The 23,374-nt window shown below is 38.5% G+C and overlaps 1 protein-coding gene across 4 annotated transcripts in view; it reads right to left on the reverse strand.

The window, feature by feature from the left end:
• Positions 1-21,500, reverse strand: part of EXOC6B (exocyst complex component 6B) — a 586,102-nt gene extending 564,602 nt beyond the window's left edge. For 2 of the 4 annotated variants that reach the window (XM_054701727.1, XM_054701728.1), the window contains exon 1: positions 21,306-21,500. Coding sequence is in view for 2 of the 4 variants with exons in the window: in XM_054701726.1 (XP_054557701.1) it covers positions 12,732-12,844 (113 nt within the window). In the remaining 2 variants the exon portion in view is untranslated. Of the gene's footprint in view, positions 1-12,731; positions 12,934-21,305 lie in introns of those variants that run through there. The other 2 variants (XM_054701726.1, XM_054701725.1) reach the window with 1 other exon arrangement.
• Positions 21,501-23,374: the final 1,874 nt, after the last annotated feature.

Consider the following 23,374-nt stretch of genomic DNA (forward strand, 5'->3'; position numbering starts at 1 on the left):
TGATTCAGTTAAACTCAATGTTTACTATTTACATTCATTCCTATTGCTTGTTAAGAACACATTTCATATAGATACTTTCAGAGTTTTATTGCTTACTGGCACCACAGCTTCCCCCCAAAAGTGAACATTAATTGCACTGTGAAGATTCTTGTTCGTTTAGCTCTTTCACTGGATAATACATGTTCTAAATTATAGGAAATAAAAGGGAGATACAAAAAAAAATAGGAACAAATAGGAGGAAAGAAACAAAGGCACAATTTGCAAAGGAGAAAAATTAAGGAAACAAGTTTCAGAAATGGAGCTACTGAGAACAACAGGAGCAAAGACATTTGACTGGGACATTCAACAAATTATCAGTGCTCCCCAATACAATAATATAGTGCCAAAAGATACACTGATGTCACAGAGCTTGTCATTTTTCGTGTATAAAAACAATCAAGGTTGAAAACCTGTGTTACTCCAAAGCTTCTTAATCAAAAACCAATACAGCAAAAGAGTCTGTATTTTAACCCAATCATCATTTGGGGCAAATGGTGCATTAATCTAACACATATTACCTAGCATTAAATACTGGAAGCATCTAAAGACTCAAAAAATGATAGCATTGATTTTTAAATGCTTGTTATGTTCATTGTTTTTGCTTTTATCTAATGATCAATCTGATTATCAAACCACAGTGGTAATTGAAGATAAATTCTCTTCAGTGCAAGGTGCATGTTAAATAATCTTCAAGAGTGTGAACCCCAGGCAGGTGTTTTAACAGAGTCCTAGTTAATATGTATCATCACAAATCCTCTAAGATAATCTGGTTGGTAGCACTCTGATACTTCATGCTCTCATAGATGTTTCTCTGGTCAATAAGTGTTTTAAAAACGAAATTACAGTTAAGTAAATGTATATTAATGCTTAAGTTTCTTTCATCAAAACCTTCTTTTGATAAAAGCTCTTGAGAGTTGCATATATCAACTTTTTTAATTATAAACCTAGAACAGAGTAAATTCCAAGTAAATAACCTCCTTAAGAAGGCATACATTTTCTAGCCAGTATATTCCAAGTTAAACAGCTTAAGGCAAAACATCTATGGTTACTGTATTTGTTGGCAATAGTTTAAGTAACAAAGATGGGTTGGTCTTTTTAACATCAAATTTAAAATTGTTCCAAATAAAAGAATTGTGGTTTTAATGATATCTATTTCAATGCTAGAAAATACATCCCAACTGATTTGTAGGGAAGAATCTTAGCCCTATCCATGGACAGTCTTCTTCATTCCACTCTTTCAGAGGAATAAAATGGCTTATTCAGACCCCTCAACTTTTATAAAAAGATATTAATCCTATCCACAGCTGATTTATTTTAAAAGTACTCTGTACTTAACTGAGAACACTGGCATGTGATACATACAGGAAAAAAGGCAGAAAAGTATAATCTTGAACTCCCTGATCTTCATTACTTCCTAAAAACCTTGACTACTAAAGGTACTACTTATGAAGAATTAAACTAATGGATATACAATGTCTATCTTCTCTCAAATTAGAAATTAAAGAGACTAAGGAAAGGGTTTACAGCTTTCAGAAGTTTCCCAAAGTAATCAACTATCAAAAAAAGCAAGAGGGGTGCGGGGTATATAACGCACACCCAACTTCCACTGTACATATTATAAAATCTGTGCCTTGATTAAGCCAAAACTAGCAGAGAATTGCATTCCTTTAGCTCCCAGCAGACATGCTTTTACTAAATTGTGATTTAGCTGTGCCATATGCTTTCACTAAAGGACAATATAAGAAACAGCCTGTCACATATTGCTGCATTTACTATATGGATATTAAAGTTACATTACACAGGGCCTTCTTTGTGAGGACATATGGGAGAAACAGTCCTCTGGTCTTACTCAGAACTAAGAATAGCTGTGCTTTTCCTAAGTAACTACTTTTTAATTTTATACCATAACTCAAATAGCTGAGTATGTCTCTTTTTTGTATTACCTGCCAGGAAGTCTAGAGTCAAACTGATAGCCTATCTTTACAAAAAGTACAGGATTTCAGATTTGAAACTTTTAACAGCTCTTTCTCCTAACTTCAATCTCCCTCAACTTTTGCTTTCCCTTTGCCCCAATTCCTCAACATCTTTGATGTATCTATTTTATGCATTTTTAAATCATGTCCATTTTCTTGTACGCCATCTAATTCTTTTTTAAAACAGTCAAAGAAAAAATCAGAGAGAAAGAATAGCCAAGTGTCAATTAACCAGAATTAAGAGGCAAAAGAGAGTAACCCTAAAATAGAATTAAGATAAAATTAATCTCCCCTCAAAAAAACAACCAAAATGTGTTATAAAATATTAATGTTAAGTTACATGCAATTTAAGGGAAAACATTTGGCAGATATCTGAAAAGGTAAAATAAAATATAAATATAATTTACAGACACATAACATAGATTGTTTTGTAATAATTGCCAAGATATTAAAATACTCCATTATCATGGTCTGTTTCTTAGCTGACCTCCCCTAATTCAAATATTGGAACAAAGTCCATGCAGTATCTCCCAGTCTTTAAGTTAACTGTCTTCCTTGCATTCTAAATACTCCAGCAGATATTACACACTGCAAGAATGGCTTTTTTTCTACAGCCATAGCAGACATCTCTAAGAAATAACCTGTCAGGAATATCAGGGCTCAAGAGTGTAAATTAGCTTTGTGTGTAACTTTTTACTAACTCCTCCCCCTCAGTATGTTTGTTAATTCTCCCAAGCAAATTTAAAATGTCATCACTGCTGAGCAATAATGTTGAACCCAGACTTACACAATCCATAAATATGCCATTTACTACTTTTATTTCTTCAAGCTGCTTTCTTTTTTTAAAGATTTATTTATGTATACAAGAACTGGGGCACAAGCTAGGGGTGTGGAGGGGTTAGAGGATTCACCAGAAGCAGAGTGGGGAGCAGAACAGGCAGTGTATTGAAATACAACACTGAGGGGAGCAGCGGGCAATCAGGAGAGGTCTGCTGCGCCATGTGGGTAGCTCCCTGGCTGGGGATGGAACTCATGCTGCAGTGACTGCGGATAGCTTCATAGGTTGAGTCTTAATCCCTTGCACCACAGGGAGGCCCCTCTTCAAGCTGCTTTCAATTAGAAGCTTGATTTTGGTGTGTGATTAATTACTGCATCATTAGCAATTATTTCATCATTATCAAATACTACAATCAACCTTCAAAGACTAGAAGAATCAGAAAGGAAGGGGGTAAGGGAAATAAAGGGAAAAGGGCCAAAGGGGAATAAAGAATGGTGATGGGGAAAAATGTTTGCTTCTCAAAAATACATATATAAAAAAAGGAGTATCTTTACTTTCCTCAGTGACCTAATTAATATGCACACATACCTATTCCAAATTAAAGCTATGTCAAAATGTCATCTAAAATTCTAAACTGCTTCCAAACCATGCTAAATGTCTGTTCGTATCAATAACTTTTTGCAAAAATTCATAATGTACTAATGTGTTGATGCTAGAAATGATTAAAATATGAGTACATGCCATAACATTTGAAAGTATTAATTAAAATCTTTACATCCTTTGATTTATTAAGAATTTTACTTATAAAGAAGCATTATCTAATAATGTCACTGAATTCTCCCAAAAGCCTTTCAAATGATCTTTCAAATGATCAGTGTCCTGGTATAAGATCTCTTTAATTATTTTTAAATGTCTCTGTTTATTCATATTCCCTTATAACTAAAATGAAAGGCAGTTTAAAGCTTTCATTCCTTAAAAAACAAGTGTTTTTTTTTAATAATGCAAAAAAATAGCTATTTTACTAATCACAAGTGATTTCAGTTTATATACTCCTGGTATATTAAAGTAAAGCATAAACTATAAAAAGTTCTTTACTAGTGCTCCCAAATCAAAACAAAAAAGTACCAACCTTGAAGAAAAATAAGCAAAGAACATGGAAAGATAGCACACACACACACACACAATATACAAAAGGTCTTTACACATATTAAAGAGATATTCAGAGACTCACAGTAAGAAAAATACAAATGAAATTACATTAAGTACCATTTATCAGTTATCTACTGGCATAAAGTCAAAATTCCAATATACACTTTATTGTATTTAGAGATATGAGCAATCTCAAAGACTATTAGAGGGAGAACAAAATGGTACAACCTCTACAGAGAGTAAAGCCTACCAAAATACAGATGCACTGGTTATTTACCCAGCAATCCTACTTCTGGGGATCTATTCTATAGACACAGTATGAAATTACAAATATTCAAGTTATATAATGGCATACTATGGTAGCTGAAAAAAAGTACAGGATAATATTACCCTGCATAATGATACAGACATCTCCAAAATATATTTATGAGTAAAAAACTAAGCAGTACACTACCTATTTTGTAAAAGGGGAGAGAAAATAAAATTACATATGCTTATATTTGGATTAAAAATTCAAGGAAGAATAAACAAGAAACTAATAAAATGGGGGCTGACAGAAAATGGGAGAAAAAAATTTATTAGATCAAGGGTTTATAATCTTTTCTCCTATTTCTTAATAAAATGTTCCAAATCCAAACAAATAATCTACCTATTCATTTTTTTTTATTTTCAAAGTTATACTAAGATTTCTAAGAGATCAGTTTCACCAGCATTATGTATTTGATCTTATGATTACTACAAACTCTTGATATCCAACACAGGAATGACTGCCAAATGCTATGCCCCGATTTAATTCCTCTCTATGACTACTAATTATTCTGTGGTTTGAATCTAATTAATAAGATAACACATCAGAATAACCTTCCACTGGAAAAGCTCCAATGAAAATATTTGTTTATTTAGTTCAAATAAAATCAGACACAGACCCCATTGTTGATTAAACCAAATCAACATTGTTTTACAAGCTAAAAGAGTTTTTTCAGTTTTTCACTTTTCCAATTTGCTTGACAATTCAATTAAATTATTAAAATAAAACCTCACTCCTTTTTAATCAAACTACCAAAAAAATCATTCTATTTTATAGTTAACATTACCTACCTCCTTTTCCCCATGCACAATTTTAACTTTTTGTAAAATGTTAAGCTTTATTTATATAATATGTACTTAGATTAGAACACTTTGATCACCAGTGTTATTACTCTTAAATTTGGAAACTTCTGACAACATTGCACAAAATGCTGAAGAATGATGGGCTTTTGGAGATAATAATTTTAGATTATGCTTTGTACTGATGAAGAGAAAGAAGAACTATAAAATTATATGTAATTACAAAAAAAAGGCTTCTGTTATGTCAAGGTTTTCAAGATTTTCAGCAGTTTCATTTTTTTTTTAAAAAAACCTAGTGATACTATTTAAGACAGTCAATCTGCAAATCAGTTAATTTGATTAACTGATACATACAATAACAGCCTGTAGTACAATTCTTGTATTCTTCTAGTGCTTCAACAAATATTAATTGAAGACCAAGCACATCTGGCCCTTTTAGGGTCCCATGACACTTCCCTCCTTTCGAAAATACATATTCTAGTGGAAAAGACAACCATATATGTCAAGAGGTAGTAAGTGCTATAAAGGAAAATAAAGTTCCTCTCTTTTAATTCCCTATCCCAATAAACGGCACCACCATTCACTGAATTACTTAGGCCCAGAGCCTTGTAATCACCCTTGATTCTTCTTTCTTTAACTAATCCATCATTTGGGCCCTACTTTCAAAATACATTCTAAATCCAACTACTTCTCATCATCCCCAATACCTTATTTCATGCCACAGTGATCTCTTGCCTCTTACCACTGCACATATCTCTACAGGGGTTTCTGTTTCCTCTTATTCTATCTCCACATAGCAATCACAATGTTCCTTGTTTATCCTAAGTTAAAATATGTCACTTTCCTGCTCAAAAATTCCCTGTACCTTCTCATAACACTTTATTAAAAAAAAAAAAAAAAGAAACAAAAAGAAAAAGCGTCTTTCTTTGTCTATACTATCTGGACCCTAACTATTCTCACCTCCAGCCGTTAGCCATTACGCTCCTCCCAGGGCCTTCACACTTCTGTGCCCCTGTCCAGAAGAGACTCCACCCCAGGCAGTCAAATGGCTTTCTCCTTCATTCTATAAAAACCTTTGCCATAACAACATTTTCTACATATCTAATGAAAAACAACACCCTATCATATGTAACATAATCACTAAATAGCATTACCTTAGGCATCTATTTGTTTGTTTATTCTGTGAATGAGCACTGAAATATAAGGTCCATGAGGGCAGGCACTTGTCTATTTTGTTCCCTGCTGTACTTCAAAGCCTGGCAGAATGGCACATAGAAGTTGCTCAATAAATATTTGTTGAATGACTGAATTTATTAATTCATATAAAATCACTAAAACCATAATATATAATGTAATGTATAAAATTGTATGTAACATGTTAACTGAAAAGGCAACACACAACATGATACTCTTCTGCTACCTAAAATAATAAGTGCATATGGAAAAGTTAAAAAAGAAATATAGGAATATAAGAGTTGTGACAGGGTGGAAAGATTGGCTTTTTTCTTTCCCACCATCATCTCTTATATCCCATATCCCATTAATCCATTCTCCCTCCCCCACTTTTAACCTAAGAAACCTCACTTTATTAGTGTCCACTAACTTTTTATGAATTTTGTTTTGTCAACCTTCTATTACATAAAGGCCCAATATTTGTCTTTCTGACTTGCTTTATTACACATAATTCCCTTGAACTCCTTCCATTTTGCTATGGCAACATTTTGTCTTTCCTAATGGCTGACTAGTACTCCATTGTGTGAATATTTCTATCAGTGGGCATTTTGGTTATTTCCATGTCCTAATTACTATAAATTATGGAAAATGTTATTTTTAAAAGGGAGCTACTACAAAAAACAAGGAATCAGCAACGAGAGAGCATTCATTTCCCCTACATGTTTCTGATAGGGCTTTTATAAATTTAGTCCCTATCTCCTTCCCCATTCTCCACTCTATGCCAATGAAAGCACTCCTAGGGTATGATTATTGATGAATTTTATATTCCTCAGATATGTGAACACAGGGAAAGAAAACAAAAAGACCAAGGGCCATTCAACTAACTCCAAAAAACTTAACTACCTAAGTCCATACAGTAAACTCAAGGGCAAAAGAGACAGAAGAGGGCTCACATTATCTGAGCGACTGACTACTATCTGGTTCTAAGAAGAATGCTGCATCTCCCAGTATAGTTTATACTGTCCCTACAAGGAAGGTGGTATCATCCCCATTTTATAAATGAGAAAAATCTTCCCATAATTTGCTTGTAAAAAAAAATTAAAGAAGTTCATTCATGGACCAATAATGAGAAAGTATCATGAACCAAGAATTATGATGTACCACCACTTAGGTAATGGGGGAGAGTGGAGGATGAAAAAGAAAGCCAAGTGGCCAAGGGCCCAGAAGTAGTAAGCGGGAAAGCAGGGTCCCCATATTTAGTTATCAAATGATTTGTATTTAAAATATGCCCCCAATTTGTTTTCTGTAAGAGTCAGCATTATAAACCAACAACTTAAGTAAAAAAGAACATGGTAGAAAAATGTTCCTACACCAAAAAGTATAGCTTTGTGACAACAAAATAAAAAAGGCAAAGGTCTAGAAGGAAATGTACCAAAACAACAGCAGTTGTGTTACAGGACTATTAGTAATTTTTAAGTTTCCAAACTTTATATAACATGGACATAAGGTTTGAACAGTGAAAAAGATTAAGCAGGTAAGATTCTATGTTAACATATTTCATGTTAATCTTCAGACTGTGTAGTACAGCATAATTCGGTAAGGTAAAACATGAGTCAGTCCCTAAAGTAAAGTGCTTTACTGAGATCAAATACAGCAATCACATCATTCTTAAAACACAGGAACCCTGAAATGGAAGGCAGCAATTGAACTAAAAAGAGAAAGCTATTAGCTGAAAATTTAAGAGCAAATTTCTTCCTGGATAAAAACATTCAACGTGACAGGTCAGGCTGAATATCGAAGTCAAATGAACATAAGGACAGGGTCTCAACTGCTACATTTCTGCCACATATAAAGAATATAATTTCTTAGTAAAAACATCAAATAAATCAGCCAGGAATATATCTGCATAAAAAAATTGGGCACTCAAAAACGGTGCTGGAACAAATGAATAGCAACATTAAAAAAAATGAAATGGATGCTCTTTCTTATATTCAGTGGAACTTAGGGCAAAAACTAACTCAAAATGGATCACGGACTTTAATATAAGATATAAAACTCTTTAGGAAAAAAGATAGGAGCAAATTTTCATACTCATGGGTTAAGCAAAGGCTTCTGAGCTACAATAGCAAAAGAACAAGCAAAAAAATAAGAAATAAACTGAACTACATCAGAATTTAAAAACTTTTGGGCAGTAAATGATACCATCAAAAATTTAAAAGACAACTTACAAAACCAAAGAAAATATTTACAAATCATATATCTGATAAGAACACTTACAACTCAACAATAAAAAGGCAACAACCCAATTAAAAATTGAGCAAAGAATATGAATAGACATTTCTCCAAAGATGATAAATAAATAACCAAGGGCACATGAAAAAATTAGCCAATAGGGAAAAGCAAGTTAAAACTATAGTGAGTTGCAACTTAACCCCTAAGAAGGCTAAAATTAAAAAGAAACAAGGATATGAAGAAACTGGAATCCTCATACACTGCTGGTGGGAATGTAACATTTTAGAAAACAGTCTGGCAGTTCCTCAAAATGTTCAAGACAGAGTTACCATATGACCTAGAAATTCCACTCTTAGTTATATGCACAAGAGAAATTAAAACATATGTCCACACAAAAACTAGTATACAAATGTTCATAGAAGCATCACTCAGAACAGTCCAAAAATGGAAGCAACCCAAATATCCACCAAGTGATGAATAAATAAGGTGTGGTATATTTGTACACTGGAATACTAGTCAGCAAAAAGAAGAAATGAAGTACCAATAAAAGCTACCACCTGGATGAACCTTGACAATATAATGCAAAAAAAAATTTTTTAAATGTATTATTATTCCATTTCTATGAAATGTCCAGAAAAGGCAAGCCCATAAAGACAGCAGTGAGAGGGTGTGAAGAGAGGAATGAAAAGTAACTGCTAATGAGTATGGGGCTTCTTTTGGAGAGGCAGAAATGTTTCAAATTACATTGTTGTGATCATTGCACAAGTCTGTGCTTTACTACTGAATTGTTCACTTTAACAGGTCAACTGTATGACATGAAAATTAGATCTCAAGCGACTTTTCTAAATTGTTCACTGTTAAATTTTAAAGTCTGACAACAAAATCTGAAATAGCCCTTAAGACTGAATGTTAATTGCTAGTACCTAGAAAGCACATTGAGGAAATGACTGCTAATGAATAAGCATGTGAAAAAAGATGAGAGATACAAAGAAGGGATTTGAAAAAATAAAATACAGAGCTATTATTCAACAATGATATTCAATCAATATTTTAATACTAGTACTACAATGCTGTAATTAATATTATTTTTAAAACACCTTAGGGGCCTCTTTCTTCATCTGCAACATTAGGACTTGCAGCTGACAAAATAATTTTTAAGAGGAAGACAGAGAAGAAAGAGATGGCTGCTTTCCCAAAAGAATTTGCTAGGCAACAACCTCTATATGCGTGGATATGCTTGGGCCTTTCAGAATTACAATGAAAACGGAGAGGCACTCCTTTACGATATATAGGAATCCACTAACATTACATATGCTATTCAAGATTGAAATGAGGATCATTATATAATGAAAAAGCCAAGTAACTGTGGCTCAGACAAAAAGGAGTAAAGCTGGAAGAATATTTGTTATTATAACAGAGAAAGAAAACAAGTGATGATACACAAGCAAAGTGGCAAAGGAAAGAGCGGGGTTAGGCAATGTAGTTAAGTGGGATTTTGTGAAACATAGGAATGTTAGCGGTGAGTATACTCATATATGCTATCAATTTGCTGTGTTTCTTTGATCTTTAGTTCCTTTATCTCGGGAAAAACTAAGAAACTGCTGCCTTAAAACTATTACCTCAAAAGATGGAAGAAACAGGAAAGACAGCAAAAAGGTAGTAGAGAGGTAGAGATTTACAGTTGAGGGAAGAGACCCTACTGCCTTAATGAAAGTTGATAAATGACTGTGAAGGCAGTACAGAAGATAATGAGGAGAGGTGCACCCAGGGTTTTGCATGAGATCTGAAACAAGTCTGTGCCTGCTGCTGCCTCTGAATGGGTTAAGTAAAAAAGGTAAGATCACACCCTATGAATATGGGCAGGGACGAGTTGGATTACAGACAAAGAGAGAGGACGACATAGGACACTCAAGTGACTGAGTCGTAGGTCTGACAGTAAGATTTAGGGTTATCTGCCAAAGACAGGAGAAACCAAAAAATGAAAAGCCCCTACAGGGAGTCAGGAAAAGCACCTAAAACTGGTAGAATGGACAGTGCAGTGGTCCTTACTATTATTTTTACCATGGTCCCTTAGGGCAAAAGAATCCTTAACATTTATACTCCCACAAAATCTCACTTTCCAGTGGAATAGGAACTCAGGGATAAAAATGAAGCAAATTTTAACGATAATGCATACACAGTAGTCTCTCCCATATCCCCAGTTTTGCATTCTGTGATTTCTGTCAACCAGGGTCCAAAAGATATTGTAATTTTTACTTCAATATATTTTTAAATTGTTCTATTTTATTATGTTATTATTGTTAATCTCTTACTGAATCTAACTTAAAAACTACATCATAGGTATGTATGTACAGGGCAAAACACAGTGTGAATATAGGATTTGGTATCATCTGAGGTTTCGAGTATCCCCCAGGGGTCTTGGGAGGTATCCCCTGCAAATAAGAAGGAACAACTACATTCTTCTCTCATGATGCTAGAAAATTACAGGCCAAAATTCAGTTGATACAAATATACTCAACTGTTCAGTGGATAGTTAACATCATAAATCCCAACAAACTAAATTAATAATATTAAAGCTATTCAATTGAAAACCACAACCAACCCATGGCAACGTTGGCACTTTCCTCATAAAGAATCCTTCCTTAAAACTCTGGTAATACCAAATATTCCATGGAGCTTGCCTGCAGTTCAGCAGGCAAATTTCCTAGTGAGATACTGAAACAGCATCCTCTAATTCTAGAAACATTTTGTGTTATAAAAACCAAATGTTAATAGCCATTAACACACTTAATGGCTTAATTACACAGTAAATAATCCTTAGTTTTTATAAAAGATAATGAAATGAGAATCATTCATTCATCCTCAGAGTTAAAGAAAAGGGGGAAAAGAGAAGAGCATAACGGTCGTGATCACAGTGTAATAAGGCACAAAAGACAAACTACCAAAGATGGTTGTGTCCAGGGGTGGCATTGGGAGACCAATGCTAACAACATGCCCTGGAGAAGGAAGCTACAAAGGTGAAATGAGGGATAAAGTCTCCAGCCTGCCCCTCCTTCAAACATTCTTTCACCAGGCAACTCTCCCCAGGAATGAACAAGCAGTGATTAATAACTCTTTTTTGAAGGAAGGAGCAGTGACCCAATATACAGTACAAGGCAGGTACCATAATTATCTATCGATCGGTCGTGTGGAGATGAGAAGGAACAAACAAAAAGGAAAAAGATGAGTTAGTTCGAGGGCACTAATAAACTGCGAGGAAAGGAAAAAGTAGCTCAAACTAGGCTTAGTGAGGAAGTAACAGGAAGGATAGGTACATCGTAATCCCCAGATGAAGCAGTACAACAAAAGTTAAGAATACAGGCTCCGGATCCATATTACCTAAATAGGAATCTATTTTCTCCTCACTTTATTTTCTCTGTGACCTTGGGCAAGTCACTTAACAATTCTGTGCATCATCTGTAAAACGAAGTATCTAACAGGATTGTGTTGCTGTAAATAAGTTATAATCGTAAATCCCTTGTTACAACGTCTTGCACTGTACATATAAGTGTGCCTAAGTTTTGTTAAATAAGTTGAGGTAGGTGGGCGTTTGTTTTGACAGCTCCAGATAAAATGGATCTGTGTGAGCAAAGTAATGGTCTGGGAGACCAGAGGGGTCATAACCTTTTCTTAGCTATAAGACTGCTTCGAGGCTGCAACTTTAGAGTCAGGTCATCTTCCCGACAGGGTTCGAGCAAGCACCCGCTCCCAGGAGAGGGGTGCGGGTCAAGGGATACTTCCTTCCTTCCAGGCCTACGATTTTCAGGAACTTGTTCCCGAGAAGTGGTTGTGATTTCAAGAAGACAAGAACTTAATTCTGAGGAGCAAACCGTGGAGTAAAATGCTGTGTTGAGAACTATGTTCTGGGCAGAACCGCGTTCGAGTTGGAGGGAGAAGGGTGATGTCCTCAGGGAAGATCCAGGAGCCCCATCTGTCCGGCGCTCTCGGTAGCCCGGCGCAGGGCTGGCCTCCCAGGGAGAGCAAGGCTGCTCCAGCCCCGAGGGCGGCAGGACGAGCCTCCAGAGTAACCGGGTGGTGGGCGCCAGGGCTCGGCCAGGGACCCCACGTCAGAGCTGCGGAGAAAGACCTGCCTTGCGGAGGGAGGAGCTCGGTCGCCGGGATCTCCGAAGGGAGAGGCCAGTGCCGGCCGTGCGGTGGCTGACCGAACACACTGCCCGTAAGGAGCCTGATCCCCAGTCCCGCCCGCGCCCCCCCGTCGGTGGCCCCGGTACCGGGGTTACCTGAGCGTGGGCCCGATGCAGGCCGTGTCTGTGCTCTCAATCTCCCGCAGGATCCGCTCGTGCTCCGCAGCTGTCTCCAGGCTCTCCGCCTCCGCCATCTTACCCCGCTCCATAGACTAGGGGCGCCCAGTAGCGCGTCCCCTCCCTCGGCTCGGCTCACCTTTCTCTCCTCTCTCACCCCAGGATCCCCAGCCACCCCAGTCTCCGGCTACCCGCAGGACGACCCCGCCCTCAGACTCGACACGCCCCCGTACGTCACCGCGTCGATCGCTGTCCCGCGCAATGCCCGCTGGGATTTGTAGTTCTCTGGGCAATGTTAGGTTGGGTTCAGCACCTTTATTCACTAACACACTAGTTGAATACGCTGTAGGGAAGCCCCACTATAAGCCAGGAACAGTTAACGACACTGAACATGCAGTGGTGATCAATTCAGACAATGACAATGGAAGTCTTTAGGAAGACAGGTGGCACAAGCAGTGAGACCCTAGGCATTAGGATACTTGATCAAGAACAAGTGTGCAAGGCAGGCATAGAAAATTTGAAGACAGGGAGAGGCTATACAAAAGCTTGAGGGCCAAACCAGGGAGGTGACAATAAGAATTACAAATTCTTAAGATGCTTGCCACGAAGAGCAGGAGGTCCTGTAAGTGCGTATTTTAAGAAAGGACTGACTAGGTTTCAATGGACAGCAACCTTGCAACTTGGGCCAGGAGGAAGAGAGAAGGGGGTGAGACGAAATATGACAGTAAGGCAGTTCCAAAAATCGAGTTCAGGGATCATGTCTGACTGCGAAGGATTCATAGAGAATCTGGGCCTGGAAGTTTAAAAGGTGTGACTGGAAGGTGTGAGGACTGTTCAGAAAGCCAGCAAGAACTTCATTTGCACTACATGTAGAGAAATTATGGTAAGAAATGGGGTTAGCAAGGTATCTTAAGAAGAAATACTGAGCCAAGAAATTTGTAGTTTATTCTAATGGCTCCAGTGGTGCAACAGCCAAGCATATCAGAAGCACCTGGAAACGTTTTTTGAATAGAGACTAAAAGTCCTACAGCTGCACATTTGGTTCAGGCATTTGCATTTCACAAAGTACCCATATTAGAATTTAAAATTATATGTATTGATCAGCTCTTGGTTTTTACATAACACAATGAAAGGGAATCCACTGGAGGTCTTTAGGAAGACCGGTGACACAATCAGTGAGACCCTAGGCATTAGGATACTTGATCAAGAACAAATGTACAAGGCAGGCATAGAAAATTTGAAGACAGGGAGAGGCTATACAAAAGCCTAAGGGCCAAACCAGGGAGGTGACAATGAGAATCAAAAAGAATGAGAAAATATTGTAAAAGCAATATTAGCATGATTTACTGGATATGGGGAAGGAGAACCCTAGGTGTTACTTACTTCAAGGTTTGGAGCACAGAAACTGGGATAATGGTGTTGCCATCAACCAAAAAAGCCATGCGACAAACAAACTGGAAGTTAAGGTGAAATATTTGTGCCACGACCATACCATAGATTATTATTACATCATCATTAAAGAGAAAATGAGAAGACTCTATATTCACATATGAAACTTCCTTCAATTTTTAATGTTGAGTGGGGGAAAAATATGGCATGAACCATATATAGAGTATGTTTTCTTCATTTTTAAAAGGAAAACTTTTCACATAGCTGCATATATATATATATAATATTCCATAGCTAGAATATTTTTGAAAGTTTATGCAAGAAACTGTTAACAGTAGTGGAAGCCAGGATTGGAAGGAAAGAAGTGGTGAAGGAGAAAGGTGATTTTTAATTATGTATTTTTTCTCTTTTGAAATTCTTTCCTGTGCATGTGTTATATTTTCCATAAAAATAGTAGTCAATTGAAAATACATTTTAAAAATAAACAAATAGGAGAATGGGTTACAAGTCCTGGTTTGCCAGGAACTAAGCAAGTTGCTAAACCTGTCCTTTTCTAGATAATCTCTGGCTGTTCTCATTTTATTTTATTACTCATGCTTAAATAATTCCAGACAGATGTAGGAGGTGTAAGGAAAGTAGAGGCTTTCATATTTCTGAAGCTCTCTTGAAATACATGACAGAGGGTCTCTTTAGGCACCCATCTCAGTATCCTACTCAGCAAAACTATTTTGTCCATCACAATAGGCAGACTATATATGCAGAAGAGATTTACAGAAGTGGTTAAACTTGCTTCTGCTACTGTCATCAGTCCTTTTGAGCCCCCATGGAGACCAGAGGTCCCTGATCTTACAAACAACGGTGTGTGAGTCTAGAGTGACTGGTTTAAGAAAGTTTCAGTGAAGATGGCCTGCCTAATGTTATGTTCTCTGGCTGAGAATGTGTTGAATGACCAGCAAAGCACTAGACTAAGAATCAGGGGGCCTATGATTCAGTTCCAGTATGAGTAATTAAAGTATGTTGAACACTTTCTATAGAGCAGGCACAGCCACAAAGTAAACATTTCAGAAATACTACTAAATCCTTACAACAATCCTGCATGGTGAACATTACATTTCCCATTTTACAGATGAGAATGTTGAGAGATAGGTAACACAAAAAGTCTCACATAAGCCAGTAAATGATGACGCTGGTATTCAAATCCAGGTCCATCTAATTCCAAGGTCCATTTCCTCAACACTAGGCCATACCATGCCACCCACCCCTTCCATTACCATGAGTTTATTGTGTGAGCTTAAGCAAATCATTCTGCCTCTCTTCACCTCTTCCACCTTAGTGTAATGGATTGTATCATTGATCGGATCTCCCCGTAAGCATCATTGTATCATTGTATCATTGATCATCATTGTATCATTGATCATCATTGTATCATTGATCATCATTGTATCATTGCTCAGAGCTCTTCACAAAACCACCTCTTTCCACTTACTTTAAATGAACTGGTTTTCTCTTCTCTTGTATCAGTAGATTTACAGCATCAACATTCTCACTGCTCTCCACTGCCACTTGTATATCTTCTTTGGAGAAATGTCTATTATGACCTTTTGCCCATATTCCAATTGATTTACTTGATTTGTTGTTGTTGTTGTTGTTGAGTTATAAGTTCTTTATACATTCTGGGTATAAGTTCCTCATCAGATATTTTACTTGCAAATATTTTCTCCCATTCTGTGGGTTGTCTTTCCACTTTCAAGATAGTGTTTTTGAAAAACAAAAGTTTTTACTTTCAGTGAATAACATGTATATGTTTCTTCTTTTGTTGTTTATACTTTTGACGTCATATCTAACACACCATTGCCTAGTCTAAGGTAATGAATATTTAGCCTATGTTTGTACCTAAGAGTTTTACAGTATTTGCTCTTATAATTAGGTCTGGATCCATTTCGATTTAATGTTTATAAATGGTGTGAACTTGGACTCCAATGTCATTCTGGATGTCCAGTTGATCCAAAGGCATCAACTGAAAAGGCTATTTTTTCCTAATTAATTTGTCTTGGCACTCTTGTTGAAAGTCAATGTACCATAAATGTAAGGATTTATTTCTAAACTGTCAATTATATTCCATTGATCCATGTATCTAGCCTTATAACACTACAACATCATCTTGAGTATTGTATTTTTGCAGTAAGTTTTGATATTAGTTAGGGTAAGTACTACAACTTGTTCTTATTCAAGGTTGCTTAGATATTCTGGGTCCCTGCATTTCCAGTTGAATTTAAGAATATGCCTGTTGAGCCTGCCCGGGGGCGCAGTCGGTTGAACGTGGTGCTGTGAGGCTCTCCACAGTGCACCCTCTGCAGCACTGATATGATTTCCATTTCTGGCCAGGGAGATGCCCACATGGCGTGGCAGACCTCTCCTGTCTTACCCGCTGCTCCCCTCAGCAGTGTTTTTGGTCCATCTGCCTGTTCTGGTCCCCGCTCTGTCTCTGGTGAATTTTCTCACCCTCCCGCGATTCTGGCCTATACCCCCGTTCTTGTATAAATAAATCTTAAAAAAAAAAAAAAGTGTATGGTTGTTAACTTCTGGATGGAAGTGGGAGGAAGCTGGCTAGGCTTTTGATTGGGATTTTTGTTAACCTATAGTCCATTTTGGGGAGGATTGCCATGTTAACAGCATTAGTTTTTTTTTACCCTTGAACATGGAATATATTTAGATTTATTTAGTTCTGTCTAAAAGTATTTCAGCAATGTTTTGTAATGTTTGCTAATAATTAACTTTATTTAACTATATTTTTTAATTTATTTTTTAAAGATTTATTTACACATACAAACAATGGGGTACAGGCCAGAGTTGTGGGGGGTGAGAGGATTCACCAGAGACAGAGTAGGGAATAGAAGAGACAGAGCGACTGAAATACACGGCTGAGGGGAGCAGCGGGTGAGCCAGAAGAGGTCTGCTGTGCCATGCGGGTAGCTCCCTGGCTGGCTGGGGATCGAACTCCAAATTTGTGCTGCAGAGGCTGTGGACAGCTTCAGAAGTTGCTTCTTAACCCCTTGCGCCACCAGGGAGACCCTTTTAATTAATTTATTATTAAGCAGTTTATTCCTTTTGATTTGGGTCTTCTCTGTGACTTTTTGTGGGTTTTTTTTTTTTTTTTGGGAGGGACTGGTGAGTCTAGCTAAGTTTTTCAATGTCACTGATCTTTTCAAAGAATCAACTTTTGTTTTGCTCATTATCTCAATTATTTTTCTATTCTTTATTTCTTCTCAAATTTTTATTATTTTTTCCTTTCTGCTCACTCTTGGTTTGGTTTGCTCTTTTTCCAGTTTCTCAATATATAAGAATAGGTAATTGACTTAAGAATTTTCCTCTTTTTTAATTTAGGCATTTATAGGTATAAATTGCCCATTTAGTACTGTTTTCACTGCATCCCATAAGTGCTGTGCTTTCATTTCTATCCATTTCAAAATATTTTCTAATTTCCCTTTGATTTTTTTGACCTACTGTTTATTAAGAATATGTTGTTGAATTTTCATGTTTGTGAATTTCCAAATTTCCTTCTGTTATTGATTTCTACTTCAATTCCACTATGGTGCAAAAAATATTTTGTATTACTTTTTTTTTTTTTTTTTTTGTTTTTTTGTTTTGTTTTTTGTTTTTTTTTTTTTAATAGAGGCATGTTTTATTTATTTATTTGTTTGTTTGTTTCGTTTATACATGCACTGGGTACAGTCAGAAGCACAGGAGGGTGAGAGAATTCACTAGAGCCAGAGCGGGGAGCAGAGCAGGCAGAAGGACCGAAGTACACTGCTGAGGGGAGCAGCGGGCGGCAGGAGAGGTCTGCGCGCCATGTGGGACCCTCCTCTGGTGGCCGGGGAGCAGCCGGGGATCGAACCGGCGCCGCAGAGGCTGCGGGCAGCTTCGCAACCCAGCACTCAACCGCTGCGCCACCGGGGAGGCCCTATTTTGTATTACTTTTAATCCTTTAGAATGTTTTGATATTGTCTATCATTCCCTGTGCACTTGAGAAGATTTTGTGTTCTGTAGTTGCTCAAGTCTTCTCTTTCCTTGTTCCTCGTTGTTCTCTCCATTATTTAAAGTGGGTTAATGAAGTATCCAACTATGATTGTTGAATAACATTTACTCTCAAATATCTTCATGTGCTTTAAACTCAATTTGTTCAAAACCAATTTTATGTTCTATCCCTTCTCAAATGCTTCTCAGTTGCTCATTCCATCTGGAACAACACACTCATTCTTCAAGATTAACTCCAGAGTCACCTTTTCCCTGGGGAGTCTTTGCTGTATGATTTCATTCCTCCATTTAGGTTCTCAGCCTCCTGTGTAGATGTCTGCCCCAAGAGTTTCCACATGATTTTACCACTACCTTCTCCTCAGTATAGCTCTTACAAGTGAATAATTGAGACACTTTAAAATCCTGACTCTACCAGTTTCTAGCTGTGTGGTAAAGAAATTATTCATTTTTCTATGCTTCAGTGTCCTTTCCCATAATGTGGGGATAATAACAGCATCTACCTCATAGAGTTAAATTGAATTAATAAATATGAAGTACTTACAGTGGGTGTTAACATTACTACTACTATTCAATGTGGCCCTGGTATTTTAACAAAAGACGTGGAATAGTAGGCACTTAGTTCACGTAGTTTGAGCTGAAACGAACTGAACTTAATTTCCTGTCCCTTTTTTCAGACTTTGCTTATGTTACTCTGTGCCTTCTCTGTAGTATACTCTTCCCTTACTTCCCCCTTGATGACCTGGTGAAATCATTCAAAATCCAGCTTGTGTGACTTTCTTCTGTGGAGAGAAGCCTTGTCTAGTACAGCCAGTTGATCAATGGGTCCTTTGTCAACATCTCTATCTACATCGCTCTACACTGTCCCTATCACACTGGGTGACCTTAAGTAGTAGCAATAATACCAGCTACCATTTATTAACCTGCTGGGTCCTGAAAACATAATGTCATTTCTTTTATTTAATCTTCACAATCATCCTATTGTGAGACAGAAACTGTTATTATTTTATTGAGGAAAAAATTGAGGCTTTATGATTAAATAAATAAAAGTCTTTAAATAAAAGTCAGGTGGGCAAGTTATTTAATAATTGAGTGACAGACAGGTTAGAATCCAGCTCATACACCTTCTTTTGTTGCTTTTCATTAGTATGAAAGCCTGTTCTGTCCACCTGTACCATGAGCTTCATGAGATCAGGGGCCTTTCCCAGGACACAGAGCTCTTAGAGGGAGAAATACATCTCCCCATAAGATATAAAGTTTCCTGGGCAGTGTGTCTGTGCACCTTCTTTCTGTCTCTCCACAAGGCTGATTTAGGATTCTATGTTGGCAGGAAGGTAAAGGAAAAGAACAACAATTGAACAGCAGATGAAAGCAGCTCAGCCCCCAGGGCCCTCTTGGCCATGTTTGCTGCTCTAGCATCTTTGGGGGCTGTGAAGAGGTCTCCCTGGAGTCTGAGCTCACTGGGTCCCCTGGGTGGTGATGTCAGCCTTCTGCTCTGCCAGGCCGCTGAGACCACAATCACTTTGACATCACCCTCGTCTCCATGGGGCTTAGTAAGAAACTCAGACCTTGTCCACATGCCCCTCTTGAGACAGTTTCTGTAATCATCATTCTGGGGGCCTTTTCTTTGCCCAGAGATCTCCTTCCCTGAGTGGGCAACTTTCCTTCCTATCACTCACCCTAACTTACCTGTCCCCTAAAATTATAAGCTTCACTCAGTACTTTACTCTGTACATAAACTGCCTGGAATCTCTGACACACCAATATAAATGAGGAAACACAGGGGATTACAAAAAAAAAAAAAAAAAAAAAAGCTCCCCAATGATTCTGTAAGTCTGGAAAAAGGAGAAGCTGAGCCAGAGGAAATTAGGACAACTTGTCAGCTTTTCCAAGAGCCGACTGTCACAGGGCTGCTCCACTTTAAAGTGATTGGAAATTTGAAAGGGCCTCAACCCCGAACTTTTGGGTTTTTAACTTGCCAGTGTTTGTTAGCTACAAGGAAGCCATCTCCATAGAGAGTTGTCTCCCTTCCTTCACCAACTCCTAGTTTAATTCAATTCAGCAAGTAATCATCAAAAATCCAGTTATGTACCTGAATACCTGGCACTCTGAGATATATTTAATACAAACATTAGATAGGCCACCTCTGCTTAAACCCCCCACATGGCCACCACTGCCCTGGGAACAAAATCCAAACTTTAAACAATAGCCCCACACACCTTCCTCCAACCACCCTTAGCCTCACCTTGCACCTCTCTGCCTGTGTTCACCCCACCAGCCACATCTACTGCCTGAGGCTTTTGTCACTTATATTTATGTGGAGAACCACGGGGTGAGTCAGAGTTAGTAAGTCTTAGGCTGACTCAGTGAGTTACTCCTCAGAGACAGTAACAAACACAGTGTGACTGACAACTTGCGCATGGTGTTTGCAGTATTAAAAGTCCAAATTGAAAAGAGCTGTCAGGTCTGGCCTTTACAGAAGGCAGCATCATGCCCAGGACTCGGGTGTGGTCGAGCAGAGGAAGTGAGGCACGGGTGCCCTGGTACTGAGTTGCTCTCACTATGACAGCACTGGCTTCGGGGCCAGCTCCTGAGTTATTCTACAGCTAAAATGAAAAGCCTGTTCCTCTCCTTCATGGCGCGCTTCCCAATTTATGTTTATATACTTGTTTGTTTCTTTCTCTTCTCTAGCTGCACATCCTAGGGGGCAAGGGCAGGTTTGTTTAGTGTATTCCCAGTACCTAGATCAGTGCCTAGCCTGTAGGAGATGCCTAAAACAGCAAGCCCTCCAATCACATCATTTCATTCAGTGTCATTTTGTTGGAACATTAATGAGAGAGAAAAAAAAATAGATTCCTGGCTAAGGCCACCATCTGTGTGGAGTTGGAATGTTCTCCCCACATCTGTGTAGGTTTTCTCTGGGTGCTCCAGTTTCCTCCCACATCTCAAAGACGAGCATGTTAGGTTCACTGGTGTGTCTAAATTGTCCCACTGTGAATGAGCGTGGGTGGGTGTGAGTGTGCCCTGCACTGGAAGGGTGACACTAGCTTATGTAGGCGTCCTGGGGAGACTATTATGAAAGCGGAGAGAAAATATAGGAGAGGAGGAGAATGGAAAAGTGTCTGACCCTACCAGTTGGTCGAGGAATGTCTTGCCAGAAGCGAGTGAGGAGGAGAGGAGAAAGGGCCTCGCACAGATTCCGCAGGGTCTTAGGAGTCATGATAAGAATTTGGGTTTTAACTCTGACCATGATGGGTGAGTTGGAGGCTTTTGAGCAGAGGGATCAGGATCTCACTTACATGTTCAAAGTTACTCTGACTCTGTGGAGATCAGGCTTTAGGACCAACAGAAGGAAAAAGAGACTTGTTAGGCTATTGTGACATCCAGGTAAGAAATGGTGATGGCTTGGCCTCAGTGGCCATCTCACCATAGAGGTGTGAGAAGTGCTAGATTTGACATGCAGTTTGAAGGCAGAGCTGGTAATTATGCTGATGGATTGGATACATGAAGTGAAAAACAGGAGGCAAGATGATTGGCCTGTGCAACAGGGGAATGGAGTTTCTGTGCAACTGGCCCAGTAGATGTCTCAGGCTTGAGGAAAGTAGCTGGAGCAGGGTCAGAACCTAGTCCTCTAACACACGGAGCCCACATCAAGGGCCCTTTTGCTCAGGTAGCTGAGCCCAGCTTACTTCCATAGTGCTTACTTAACCTCCAGTAAACTCAGGCATCACCACTATTTGTCACCCCCAGGCCCCACTTCTACCACATCTCTCATTCTCTGCTTAGATAAGGCAGGGCAAGGTCAGGAATTCCATTGCTGAGGTAAACACCCTCAAGAAGTGCAAGGCCATTCTCTGAATTTTCTTCTTGGAGTCTTTCCTTTTGACTTGAGGGAAAAGGACAAGGAGAATTGCACTCAGTGTAAATGTGCTCTCCCCCAATGGACCACTCCTCCCAACCCACCTTTCATGTGGGGTGTTAGATGTTGAAGGGTGGGGCCAGTTTCACCCCCTCAATGTAATCCCTGGATAAAATCTGGTTAAATTTAAAAGTTAAAAGTCCGGTTAAAGGGCCTCCCTGGTGGCGCAGCGGTTGAGCGCTGGGTTGCGAAGCTGCCCGGAGCCTCTGCGGCGCCGGTTCGATCCCCGGCTGCTCCCCGGCCACTGGAGGAGGGTCCCACATGGCGCGCAGACCTCTCCTGCCGCCCGCTGCTCCCCTCAGCAGTGTACTTCGGTCCTTCTGCCTGCTCTGCTCTCCGCTCTGGCTCTGGTGAATTCTCTCACCCTCCCACGCTTCTGACTGTACCCAGTGCTTGTATAAATAAATAAATAAATCTTTAAAAAAAAAAAAAAAAGTCCGGTTAAAATTCTTGGCAACTTTCTTTAGACGTCTGGGGCACTTAGCAATTTTTGTATGTTTGTTTGAAGGGAGGGGGTGGTTGTCCTCGACTTTGGCCTTAGCTACTATTTCCAGACAATAGAAAAAGCCCCCGCTAAGCTTCCTGTTCCAATTTTAAGATTGAGGCATTCCTGTGCAAACTACCACATGGAAGGCAAGTCCTCCCAAGGAGGCTAGGAGACCCAGAAGGTTGTCTTCCCTGCCTCAACTACTGAGAATCACTGCCTAGAACCTGGAACCCAGCAAGTTATTACCATTCTCTACTTTCTAATTTGTGGAAATGGGAACTTTTAATATCTAGATGTTTTTGGAGGGATTTAATTTTTTTTTACAAAAATATCCTCAAGAGAATTCACAGAAAGGAAAAGAATTTCTGAAACAAATAAAAAGATACTCAGCCCTATCCATAATAAGAAAAGTAAAATTCAAACAAAAAACAATTTTTCACTTAGAATTTAGCAACAGTAACATTTTTTACAATCTTGATTATAACCAATGTTGGAAGGGTGTGGGGAAAGATGCATTTCTCACATTGATGGTGGAAATATAAATTGGTTAGACCTCTGGGGAAGGCAATTTGGCAGCGTTGATCTAAATGACAAGCGCTGATGTTTCCTCATCTGACAATTTCTGTTCTAGGGATTTACTCTCCAGATATCCTCGCACGGATGGTATGGGTGTAGATGGCATAGTATTCATGTATTTTTTGCAATAGCAAAGAAATAGGAACAACACATTTGCCCACTAGCAGATAAATGGTTAAATAAATTGCAATCAATCCTTACAACGGAGTGGCGTGCAGC

Source organism: Talpa occidentalis, unplaced genomic scaffold, assembly GCF_014898055.3.
Source record: "Talpa occidentalis isolate TD23 unplaced genomic scaffold, MPIMG_talOcc4v2.1 talOcc4.5, whole genome shotgun sequence".
In the NCBI taxonomy this organism is placed as follows: domain Eukaryota; kingdom Metazoa; phylum Chordata; class Mammalia; order Eulipotyphla; family Talpidae; genus Talpa; species Talpa occidentalis.